At 38.0% G+C, this 12,513-nt stretch overlaps 2 protein-coding genes across 2 annotated transcripts; both read right to left on the reverse strand.

Moving 5' to 3' along the window:
- Positions 1-2,224: 2,224 nt before the first annotated feature.
- On the reverse strand, positions 2,225-7,490 carry nt5dc1 (5'-nucleotidase domain containing 1). Its single transcript, XM_085938085.1, has 12 exons — positions 7,163-7,490; positions 6,385-6,476; positions 6,021-6,092; positions 5,843-5,952; positions 5,628-5,707; positions 5,450-5,531; positions 5,140-5,314; positions 4,959-5,056; positions 4,757-4,878; positions 4,009-4,182; positions 3,771-3,936; positions 2,225-3,613 (listed from the first exon to the last, which is right to left on the reverse strand). The coding sequence occupies exons 1-12, from the start codon at positions 7,253-7,255 to the stop codon at positions 3,501-3,503; spliced, it is 1,377 nt and encodes a 458-aa protein (XP_085794211.1). The 5' UTR covers positions 7,256-7,490; the 3' UTR covers positions 2,225-3,500.
- A 131-nt stretch (positions 7,491-7,621) lies between these two features.
- On the reverse strand, positions 7,622-12,117 carry frk (fyn-related Src family tyrosine kinase). The gene is made up of 8 exons (XM_085937208.1): positions 11,580-12,117; positions 10,460-10,578; positions 10,234-10,397; positions 9,987-10,155; positions 9,728-9,886; positions 9,134-9,315; positions 8,891-9,050; positions 7,622-8,795 (listed from the first exon to the last, which is right to left on the reverse strand). Exons 1-8 carry the CDS (start codon positions 11,960-11,962, stop codon positions 8,587-8,589), a joined length of 1,545 nt encoding a protein of 514 aa, XP_085793334.1. The 5' UTR covers positions 11,963-12,117; the 3' UTR covers positions 7,622-8,586.
- Between the last annotated feature and the right edge of the window lie 396 nt (positions 12,118-12,513).

The following is a 12,513-nucleotide window of genomic DNA, read 5'->3' on the forward strand; positions in this document are numbered from 1 at the left end:
TCTAAGTGTTGTTGGAAAAAAAAAAAAAAGGGGGCGGGGGAATGGGGGGGAGACCTTCGGTTCTTCAGCGCCCCCCGACCCAACGGATACAAACTCTTGTACTGATTCAAAATGTCTGACGTGGTGGGGGTTTCAGAAAAACTTTTGAGAATGGATTTAAATGATATGTTTGAGTTTACCTGAGGATTACACCTTATGCAATGGAATTTATGACGAACATGTAGGCGGATGTCATTCACACTTATGACATCCACAAAAACTTCTACTACCAACTTTTAAAAGTAATTGATGAAAAAAAAAAATCTCATTTATACAAAAATAACAATATAATATAATGGTCAGGATGCAGTAAATAATCCATTCTTTTTCATTCAATTATCTTTTTTATTGAAACACCATTGTACATCCTTTTAATAACACTTGATGACCTTAAGATTTACATCCACAAAACTTTCAAAAGGCAACAGACTTACACCTCATTTCGAGAATTTACGAGAAATTCACACACCGAAAGATTACTTTTAAGAAGACTTAAAAATAAGAGCGATGGCACAAAACAAAGCACTTGCAGAACACCCTGTGCTGTGAGTAAGGGAACACGTCATTGAGGTATTCACATCTGGGTGTATTACCGTTTAATACAGACATTTACAATCGTCAAAATAAGGAAAATGAAAAGAATGATCCTATTTAATACAGAACATTTTTCACAATTAATTAGGCTACTTCATACATACAGTGGTTCCTTGACATATTTTTCGAGATACGAGTTAATGTTCAGCCAATTACGTGTTTGTAGGCCTAATGACAGTTCACAAAATAAATTATGCTCCCTAGAGTCTGCTACCGAAATGCTAACACAGTGCAAATGCAAAATGCCCAAGACAGACGACCAAAACTAGTATCGATGTAGTAGGAAAACCTTCGGACACAAATAGTGGAGTAACACATGCAGATGGAAATTCAACAATACTCACTTCTTTATGCCCCTCCAAAAAAAACATCAAGAATTATTAAAGAATTATTTAAGACTTAAAGAATTATTTCAAATCTTAGGACCGTCCGTTCTAAATATAATTAATCTGTCTATCTCCTCTGGGATAGTGCCTACAGCCTTTAAAACCGCTATCATTAAACCGCTACTTAAGCGACCAAATCTTGACCCGGACTGTCTCGGTAACTATAGGCCAGTTTCAAATCTCCCATTCATAGCAAAACTGCTTGAAAAAGTAGTAGCGCAGCAGCTTGTTGATTACATGGTCGCTAATAATCGATATGAATCTTTTCAGTCTGGGTTTAAAGCTAATCATTCCACTGAGACAGCACTTGCTAAAGTGACTAATGATCTCCTCTTAGCTATGGATTCAAATACTTCGTCGGTATTGTTACTACTAGATCTTAGTGCTGCCTTTGACACTGTTGACTTCAATATTTTGTTAGAGCGTCTTAAAGGTTGTGTTGGTATTTCGGGGTCAGCACTAGACTGGTTTCGTTCGTATCTATCAGACAGGACGCACCGAGTGGTCCATGGCAATGCGTCCTCTGAACTCTATAAAGTTACGTGTGGTGTCCCACAGGGATCGGTGCTAGGACCACTTCTATTTAATATTTATATGACTCCGCTTGGGGACATAATACGTAAATATAATGTTAGTTTTCAATGTTATGCGGATGACACCCAATTATATATGCCATTATCAATGACAGATCCGCGGGACTGTTGTAATCTTGAGGCATGCCTTGCAGAGATCAAGCAATGGATGTCTCTCAACTTCCTTCGTCTGAACCCAGATAAAACTGAGATGTTGATAATTGGTCCAGCTCGTTATCAACAATTATTTAAGGAAACCGCTATAACTCTGGATAGCCGTATTATCACTCAGAGTGATACTGTAACTACTCTCGGGGTAATATTTGACCAAACGCTCTCCTTTCAACAGCATATTAAAAATATAACCAGAATAGCATTTTTTCACCTTCGTAATATTGCTAAGATTCGCCCAATCCTCTCGACCAGTGATGCCGAAATTATTATACATGCATTTATCACGTCGCGCCTGGACTACTGTAATGCATTATTCTCTGGTCTTCCCAAGTCCAGCATCAAAAGTCTACAGTTAGTGCAAAATGCTGCTGCGAGGCTGCTCTCACGGACAAGAAAATTTGATCACATTACCCCAATATTAGCCAATTTACATTGGCTCCCGGTCCATTTAAGATGTGACTTCAAAGTTCTTTTGTTAACCTATAAATCATTGCATGGCTTAGCGCCTTCATATCTCGTCGACTTAGTTGTTCCTTATGTTCCGTCTCGTAACCTTCGTTCGCAAAACGCTAGTTTTTTAGTGACACAGAGGGCCAAGAAAATGTCTGCAGGGGCTAGAGCATTTTCCATTCGGGCTCCAGAGCTCTGGAATGCCCTGCCAATGGATATTAGAACTGCTACCTCAGTAGAAACATTTAAGACACGTTTAAAGACGTATTTCTATGATGTGGCCTTTAACCTCTCCCCGACCCCACTCCCCCACCCCTCCCCGGCTGGGGAGGTGGTTAGGTGACACCCATGCTGACGATGGCTATCTAGATTCTCGTGGACCAATTCACCATGAGGGAACTGCAGTGGAATACCCTCCTGGAGGACACTGCCAGGACAATCGAAGGCACCTCCGACAGCTCTTGGCTTTGGCCTGGGCATCCACTTTTTGGTTTCCATATGATGTATTTTATGTGCCCTCTTTGCATCCATTGCAGCCTGGTGATCCTGAAAGGGGGATCCTTCCATCTGTGGTCCCTTCTCAAGGTTTCTCATTTTTCCCCTTGTAGGGGTTTTTTGAGTTTTTCCTTGCCCTTTTGGGAGCCTAAGATCAGGGGATGCTTTGAGAATTATTGTCAATTGATTGTCTATGTGAAGCCCTTTGAGACTGCTTGTGATTTAGGGCTATACAAATAAACTTGACTTGACTTGACTTGACTTAAATCTGGTTCATATGGCGAGATTTTAAAATGATCGTCCGTCTTTCCGAACTTTGTATGAGAGACCCCACACAAAATGAAAACGGCAAGAGGCAAAACATCAGACCCGAACCAATTTCATTCATAAATATTCTGACCTCGGACAAGAAATCTCCTAATACCTCCCGATTAAACATATCTTCAGTGTAAACAAACATGGCGGACAAAGAAGCTACAGTTTCTGGTTTGTTTTTAGCAGACTATTTGATATAGGATGAGCATTCCAAGCGGAAAACTCAACTCGTAAGTCAAGGTACCACTATACTCAGACACACATCCAGAATTGTAATCTCACTGGTATACTAAACCACAAAACATAGTGTATCTGACATTACATTCAACGAGTTTTCTGAACGATTCAGTAATGACGCTAATTTGTGCTCTCCAAATGATTTGGGGCTTGAATGAGGGGAGAAAACTTCAGGTTGGCGTGGAGGCACAGACCACAGGGATGAAGAAAGGAGAAGTCTTTTTGTTCTACTTGCTTTTCAGGTGAGACTTTTGCATCTCTTTAGCAACGAATCGGGGGGCCTCGGGAAGTATCCGTTCGTGCATGGCTTATCGGGAGAAAACCTGGGAAACTTGTAATCCAAAGGGAGATCTATGAAGAAAAAAATATATATAGAAAAATATTATCATATCTGCAGGCTACCGCGGGCCGCATAAAACGATGCAGCGGGCCGTATATGGCCCATGGGCCTTATGTTTGACACCAATTACAGTTTGTGTCTTTTTTTTTTTTTGGGGGCGGGACCTACTTGCTATGTGCTCAACACTCGGGATGGCCATCGTGCTGTATTTGTGAATACAATGGCAGCACCAGGTCAATTTCTGGATGTCCTCATCCTCGCCACCACTTCTATGGACATCAACAAAATAGGAACCCCACTGGTTGGACATTGTGGACGGTGACTTCATGCTTTCCTGTTGAGACACAATGCAAAGCGTATTTCATTTTTGAACTCTTCATTTCCACACAATGACATGAGAGCTTACCTCAAACTTGCCCTTTTTCTCCTGTGGCTCTACCTGAGCTTCATTTGACTTTGCTGCATCACTTTTAGGCACACCCTCCCCTTCCATTTCCTCCACAATCATCACCGTTTCCCACTTTGCAAAACTGCTGGCAGGGAACATATCCGACCTCATGCTATCTCCAAAATACACGACCTATAAGGTGAAAAAAAAAAAAAGAAGAAGTTAACATGAAAGTGTCAGGGGAGAATCCCGCCTATTGTGTAGGAGTGATCCTCCCCATGACAAGTAGGAATTTTAGAGACATAAGGACATGAACGAGGACCTCAATGCTAGTTCCAAAACATGTTTGTTTCTGTACTGTCCTTGGCCCATGTGTATTTTAGGTTTTGTCCTGGAATAGTAGTCAGTATGCCCTTCTCTGAGCAAAAGTACAATAACACAGGATATATAAAAATTATAAGGAGTAAAGAAGACATGACTGAAAGATTACATTTGATAATATGGTAATATACAATTTTCTTCTCAGGAACACGACGGCTATTCAAAAATAAATGACCAGTTTGCACTCTGCCAAAGAAACAGCAAACAAGTCCAAACACCTCACATTCCAATTCCATAAATTGAGCTGCAAGCAACACTCAATGATTTAAATCTGTATGTCAAAACTCAGTAACTTCAACTCAACATCCAAAATAGTTTTGAACACATTGTTTGTGAAGATCAGTATTAAAAAGACTTTCCGCAATATGCAAGTTGGTGTTAATACCTTGGGCTCTGCTTTTCCTGTCATGGTTTTAAGCAGTTCATGGAGGTGCATCCAGTTGCCTTGGGAGTACCAACCAGGTTTGTCCAAAGATGGCATATCTTCACTTTCCTCGACATCATTCACTGGAATTGAAGGAAGAATGAATCCACATATATCAATAAATAAAAATAAATGATGTGGTTGACTGTGTGAGAGCGCTCACCAAGATTTTTAAAGGATCTCTGTTGTGGTTTTAAGGAGAAGAAACCAGGCTTGAGGGCATTTGTGATGATGATATCAAAAAGCTCTTCAAAGTCCTTCCTGCAACATGAAAGAAACAACAGTGTGTTTTCTATTGAAGTGGGGGGGGGGGGGGGGGGGCGGATCTGTGAAAGTTTCCATACCCAAGGATGTGTTCACAGATGAGTCTACAATAGTCACTGTGTGAGCTTGTTATAAGGAGAAGGACTTTCCCTGCATTCTTCATGCTACTGAGCCAAGTCTTTACGGACTCGGAGCAAGTCTGCAAATAACGGCCAGGGTCTCTCTTAACATTGGGGAAATAAGTCCCTGCATCCTCTGAAAAGACAAAAAGAAATAATTACGATAATTTACGATAAGTTAAAAAAAACCAGTAGAAATAAAAATACCTCTGAAAGTTTCAAGTTCTAATAATATTATAAAAAATATGGCGAGTTAGAAAAAATTCCATACCTCGAAATGCCGATGTGTTGTAATTGTAATCAATGGCAGCTACCATGTCTTTCCAAAAATCGGAATTCACTTCATTACCTCGCTGTTCACAAAATATAAACATGTTGTTTTTTTTTTAATTATAATTTCAACAAGTATATGAAACTACATACAATACACGTTTTTAATGAAATATTACCTTGTGCAACATGTCCACAATTCTTCCACAGAGGAGGGCACCAGGTAGATCAAAATAGTTGTCGTATAAATAGTATTTAGCTGCATAATTCAAAATAGAGTAGTCGTGAATTAATAAAAACTAATGATATAGTGAAATATTGCAAAAAAAAAGGCCTTTTTTGGGGCAGATTTAACACAACAGATTAAGCAACAAATAAAATCGTGGAAAATTACCAGATCTTGCAAAAGAGGTATTGAGGCTGTTAAAGTGCTTCCACTCCCTTTTTGGACCATAATGTTTAATGATCTCTTCAGTGCTCAGGTCAGTTGTTCCATGTGTTGCTCTAATCAAGGAAAGCATTGAAGGACACTATTAAAAATGATGAGATTGTTTCATTGGGTAAAAGCATACCTCAATACTGTTCCATCTTCAGAAAGCTTCACTAAGTTTCCATCTTCAAGGTCTACCACAAGGCCCTTAAAACTGGACACATAATGAAACATTAAATACCCATTCAAATAAAGTTATAAAAATGTTTGTTTCTATTTGGAAAATTTGAACACAGAATATAAATGACTAATTTATAGCTATTATTAATATTATTATTTGCAGTACAGCAAAAGAACAAAAAGTAGTCATGAGGACTACACAACAACCAGAAAAAGAATAACAATATGTTCAATGTTGACAACTGTTGACATGCTTACTCAACTTTTATTTAAGATGTTTGTCCAGGTCCCAAATTTAATTTTGGTCACTTCTCCATCTGACTTACCAAAAATCCCAAGTAGCAGGTGTTAGGTTTAATAGGTCCTTATCGTAGCCTTTATGTTCCACCAGATACCTGGCAAAGCTTTCGTAGATTAGCTGCAAAAACAGATATTATCACATTACCCAGAAGCAATAAAATAAATAAATAAAAATAAAATAAATTTACTCTTACTACTTAACATTGTAGCAGTATTAAGTTCTAAAATGATATCCCTAAATGAAATATTTTCAAAATTGTGAAGAATGGCCTTATTTTGAGAGCGAATGTCACGACACACACACACACACACACACACACACACACACACACACACACACACACACACACACACACACACACACACACACACACACACACACACACACACACACACACACACACACACACACACACACACACACACAAAACACCAGTGCAGGAAAATCTCCTACACAAATAGCGACAAAGAAAATACATTATCTAGACCTAAAATCAAACATTAAAAAAAATGTCATTTATTTATTTTCCCGATGAATTCATCTATGCGTTTCAAATGAATTGTGTCCACACTTTTTTTTTTTTTAATCAAAATTGTCCATCGAAATCAGGACGTGCCATTGTTCATATTCCTTTGTAATCTGCAAATACATTCAAACTTTAAACACATCCAAAGAACGTGCATGATGCATTTCTATGAGTTCCTCATCAAAAGCGATCACTGCAATATGGTGTGAAGTGATTCTCCACTGCGCTGTGCAGCGTCATGTAATGCAGGTCGGGAGCATGCGTTTACCATACTCACCTTGGAGGTCTCCTTCAGATGATAACGGCAGAGAGTATGATCTAAGTCAAAACCAATAACATCACTATCCAGCAAACTGAAAAATTCGCTCATCGTAGCTGAAGCTGGAAAACCTTCTGGAAATGTGCAGAATCGGTCACAATGAACACCGTGACATATACTGAGCCAAACAATAAGATGACTCAAGTGTTGGTGAAATAATAATGCGGTCTTAAAGTTTACTACACTGCTAAAGTTAATAGTACAGCAGTACCGGTTGGTTTAATACATTTAATATGATATTCTTTCACAACCTTTGGTGTAAATAGCTCATATGAGGGCGCATGCGTCTTCTTCGTCTTTTTGGAGAGATACGGAGGGTGGTATGGATTTAAACAGCAATACTGCCACCTTCCGGTTACAGATGGAAAGGTATTTGGTCACTTCTCCCATTTGAAATAATGTGTAGAGAAAAACGGCTTTTTAACATATCACAATTTAATCAAAATTCACAAAGCATGTCCACAGTGTCGATGTTTTTTCCTTCATTTTTATATGCTAATACAATTATTTTTTATATATTTATTTTTTGCATTAGTTGTGAGAAAAAAAATGCATTTCAATTTTTAAGTCTAAACATATAGAAAATAGAGAAATTCTTTAATTCATGAGCATCCGAAAGAGCTTTCATTTCCTAAGAAAAATCAATATAGAGAAATATAGCTATTTCAGAATTTTATTTCATTAACTTATTTTATTCAACATAAAATTCAGTAAGATGATCTAAACAATAGTTTAATATATAATCACTTCATGATATTAAACACTTGTTAAACTGTACAAAATTACCTACGTGGTCTACTTATCTACTTTGTTAAAATGATACACAATTATATTTGCAAATCAGATACAATACCATAGAGTGAAACTAGGAAAAGAACTCTCAGGTTGCTCAGTACAGCAAAAGGAATGACACCCACTGATAACCAGACACACAAAAGTTGACAACAAGAATAACAACAAACATGTTTTTCTAATTATGTTTTAAAAAGACTAACTACAGTTACTGTACATGAATCTTCAAGAATTTAGATTGCATGCAATCAGCTGAGGTAAAATGTTGTAAGTATGATTCACTCATTGTCATGTATTGTTAAAAGAACAGCAGGTCACAAAGTGGAAAGAATGCAGCTAAGTTGAATTGCAAGTACAACTGGTTCATCGAGATATTTGAAGAGTATATTTAGTACTTCTTTGCTGAAAGCAGAACCTATTCGGATGTCAAAACACAAAACCGGGAGGACAACAGCGACAGCTACCTCTCAGGGTGTCACAGTATTACATCCGAAGTCAATCAGGTTCTAAATTTAACGAAGAAATTTCAAAATACATATTCAATGTATGTATGGATTCAAGTGATTTTCTTTTCAATTGATTATTGAGTGCTAATATTTAGCAGTGTCATCATAGGAGGTTGCACGCAGGTCAAAGAAGTCCTCCAACTTCCACTGCAAGGTCTCAAATGTTGGCCGGTCTTGTTCATTCTCATTCCAGCAAGTCGTCATTATGTCATACATGACTTGGGGGCATTTGATTGGACGTGACATTCTGTAGCCTTGGGGAACTTGTTGGACAACCTGGTAGTTTGTCATGTCTTAATAAAAACAAAAACAAATTGTCAAAGCTAATAAAAAAAAAGGAAACATGCTAGTTGATATAGTGTCTTTTTTTTTTTTAACCTCTTCTTACCTGGGTATGGCATTTTACCAAATGTCATGATCTCGTACAAAAGAATCCCAAAGGACCAAACATCAGATTTGATTGTGAATAAGTTGCGATGGATGGCTTCAGGAGCAGTCCATTTCACCGGGAATTTGGTACCTTCTCTTGCCTCATAGACTTTTTCATTCTAGATACAAAACACAAATGAAATTACACAATCAAAATACTCCAGAGTCACCAACATTTCTTCTTGTTTGACAGTACGCATACCTGAAAGACCCTGGCGAGACCAAAATCGGCCACCTTGCATATGTTGTTTTCTCCTACCAGCACATTCCTGGCAGCTAGATCTCTGTGAATGTAATTCTGCAACTCCAGAAAAGCCATACCAGATGCCACCTGAGCAGCCATCTCAATCTGGTCAGTGAGATGTAGTTTGGTACCCTTGTCCTCTGAAATTATTTCGAGAAAAGTAAAAGTCATTGTGTGGAAGTTGTATATAATTATTCTTGTTATTATTCTTCTTCTTCTTATTATTATTATTATTATGGAGCCTGCTAGCATAATGTAAATTGTGATGCGTTTAAGTTCCACAGAAAATATGGGAATTTCGGCCTTTGTCAGAATTTTTCTCAACCCTCTTTCTCACGTCAGATTTTCAATTCAGCAAGGAGATTAATTTAAGGAGCCGGATATAAAGAACACATATAACAGATTTCATGATATTTACTCGTTTTAAGACCACTTTGAGTATCAATGGTGGCGTACTTCCTCTCTCGCGCTCCCTTGCGATTAATGATTAGTCCAAGGTATGCGACTGTGCATTGGCTTGATATACATATAAGATTTTTAAAAAGAACATACTGTGGAGGTATTCGAGCAAGCTGCCATTCTTCATCAGCTCAGTGATTATATAGAAGGGCTCTTCCATGGTGCAGACAGCATAAAGTTGGATTAACTTGGCATGCCTCAGTTTCTTCATGATTTGAGCTTCTCTGAGAAAATCATCTGCATCCATGGTACCTTGGAGATGAGACAAAAGACTTTTAGTATCAGAAATACCAAACCTGAATTGTCGCCCTGTTTCTCGCGCCACTAAAATAACCTACTGTTAGTGACTTACCAGGTTTTAGGGTCTTCACAGCAACGGCTGTGGTGTCATTCCATAGGCCCTCGTAAACCTCTCCAAATTGACCTGCTCCTAGTTTATGTAGGAGCTTGATGGAATTGCGGTCAATCTCCCATTGGTCCACAGTGTTATAGGATAGACCATTAGTCTGTGGAGCCTCAAACTATCCAAACAGACATTTTCAATTTGTTATGCAGTGTTCAATATTAGCATTGAAGAAGCTAAAATTTAGCATTCTGACCTTTTTACATGGTTGTCCCAGACACACACATAGCCCATCTGCTTGTACGGAATAGTGCTGCACTAACTTCTTCAACGAGTCAAATACTTTGGTCCTTGAGACATAGTAGAGACCTTCTTCTGTTTTTTTTAGTTTGTAATGCTTCACCTTCCCAAGGTTTAACACTGAAAGGCAAAAACATGATGAAAATATCTCCTGGGTTAACTTGGTTTCACTTGATTCTTACCTGAGAGGGAGAGCTCCCCTGGTTGGGTTTCACAGTTTCTAATTAGGTAGGCTCCTTCTTGATTCTGTCCTATCAACATCTTCTCTGCATCCGCCCTTTTTGTCTCCGGAAAATACCAACTACACATTAACGTGAAAACAGAAAAGAAGTTTTTCAGACATGTCAGAAAAAGTAAAGTTTTTTTTTTTCTTGACGATTAACAATGCAGAATCTCTTGAAATGCTTAATAATAATAATAATAATAATAATAATACACACATTGTTTGAATGTAGCAAATAGCCTATTCAAAATAAAAATAGTTATCAATAGAACTACACAAAAATAAAAGTATTTTGCTGATTGATCGATTGTATTCCATATTGCATTCATAGATAGGTTGAAAATGAAATATAAACATATCTATAGGCCAACCTGTGAGTTTTTTTTTTTTCCACTTTAAACATACTTTTCTATATTACACGCAGGCCCGGAAGAAATAGAGGGTATTTTATTTTACTATGGTATGTTGTATATAGTTCTCTGACAATTGATGACACATTTAATAACAATCATCAAGTTTTGTATACTATTACCTCTTTTAAAGTTAGATACACGTAATGTATTGCAAATCTTATTTTTACTTTCGGTCTTCTTTTTCAGACAAAAGAACCATGACATGACGTCATAATCCTTGAGCAGCCAAAACTACTTTTAACATGTAAACAAAACAGGATAAACCTGTGTACACCACACCGTTTCGTCAATCAAAACAGCTCCAGAAGATCTTCCAGTAACCCAAATTCCTATCTTCTCTCGTTGCATCTGTACTTTTAAAAATGACGTCATATTATTTAGGTAACAATGTATTTACTAAGTATTCTTTTGGAGTAATATGCCGTAAGAAATCTTGACATCTTGACAATGATTAACTTTTGACAATTACTGATAACATTATAGGTCAATATTAAAAGCATTTTTTTTTAAGATTAAGTTTAATATTGGTCAAATCTTGAAATAGTTGAAAGTACGGGCATATTATACATTAATACTATAAAAGAAGAATGAAACAAAATCTGATCATACTTTGCAATTCAGGAAATGGAGAACATGACGGGTAAGGGCGGCACCAAGACTACTCACGGTTCTGCGTTGATACTCTCCACTGCTGCCACATAATTTGCGGGAATATAGCCCTCTTTCGACGCCGAAAATCCAATGAGCCCTTTTGCAAACCACCAGTCTTTGGTATTTTTATTCAGAACTTCCAAAAGGTCACCTGCATTGAAGCTTAAGTCCTCCTCGGTACGAGCAGAGTAGTCATAAAGTGCGACATGGCGATTCTCGATATTAACATGATCTCTCAAATTTGCCTTGGGTTGGATTCTTCGGACAGCGTCAGAGTTTTCAATGACAACAACTGCTTCTTTTTTCTCGTCTTCTTTCTTAAATCGACTTGGACTAGGTTTTTTAAAATATGTCAGACAACTCTCCCAACACACTGAAAACCTCGTTTGGATATCCATGCTCGCAAGTCAATCATAGCAATTCATTTTTGAGTACATATTCCAATTGAGGTCTCTTCTCATGATTTACCACAAGACAATTTGTCGGAGCGCAGCACTAGTCCTTGGTGAGCATAGTCCATGGTTGACACCTGATGAGGTGTCTGGGGAGTGTCACTTTTTACGAGGCAATGTTGCCTTCAAGTACCACTGGAAAAGTCGGGAAATTTCCCCTCCTGATTTATGGAAATTCTAACACACGCACGCACACACGCACACGCACGCTACTACATAAAAAAACACACAAATACTTTACATACGTGTAGTGATGTGTGCTAACAGATGTCACCAATAGATGTCAGTATAAATTCCATCCATTCTCATCACTGCTTATTCTGTAAGGGGTCTTGGGGGGTGCTGGATCCCGAAAAGCGGACCACACCCTGAACTAGTCGCCAGCCAATTACGGGGCCAAGTCAAAATTATTCAATTAAATTTGTGGCACCGTTGTGAGTGGCAAACTGTTCTAGAAGTCTATTGGGTTATCTATCTATCTATCTATCTATCTATCT

This window comes from Syngnathus leptorhynchus, chromosome 18 (assembly GCF_054491065.1).
Source record: "Syngnathus leptorhynchus isolate UIUO chromosome 18, UIUO_Slep, whole genome shotgun sequence".
In the NCBI taxonomy this organism is placed as follows: domain Eukaryota; kingdom Metazoa; phylum Chordata; class Actinopteri; order Syngnathiformes; family Syngnathidae; genus Syngnathus; species Syngnathus leptorhynchus.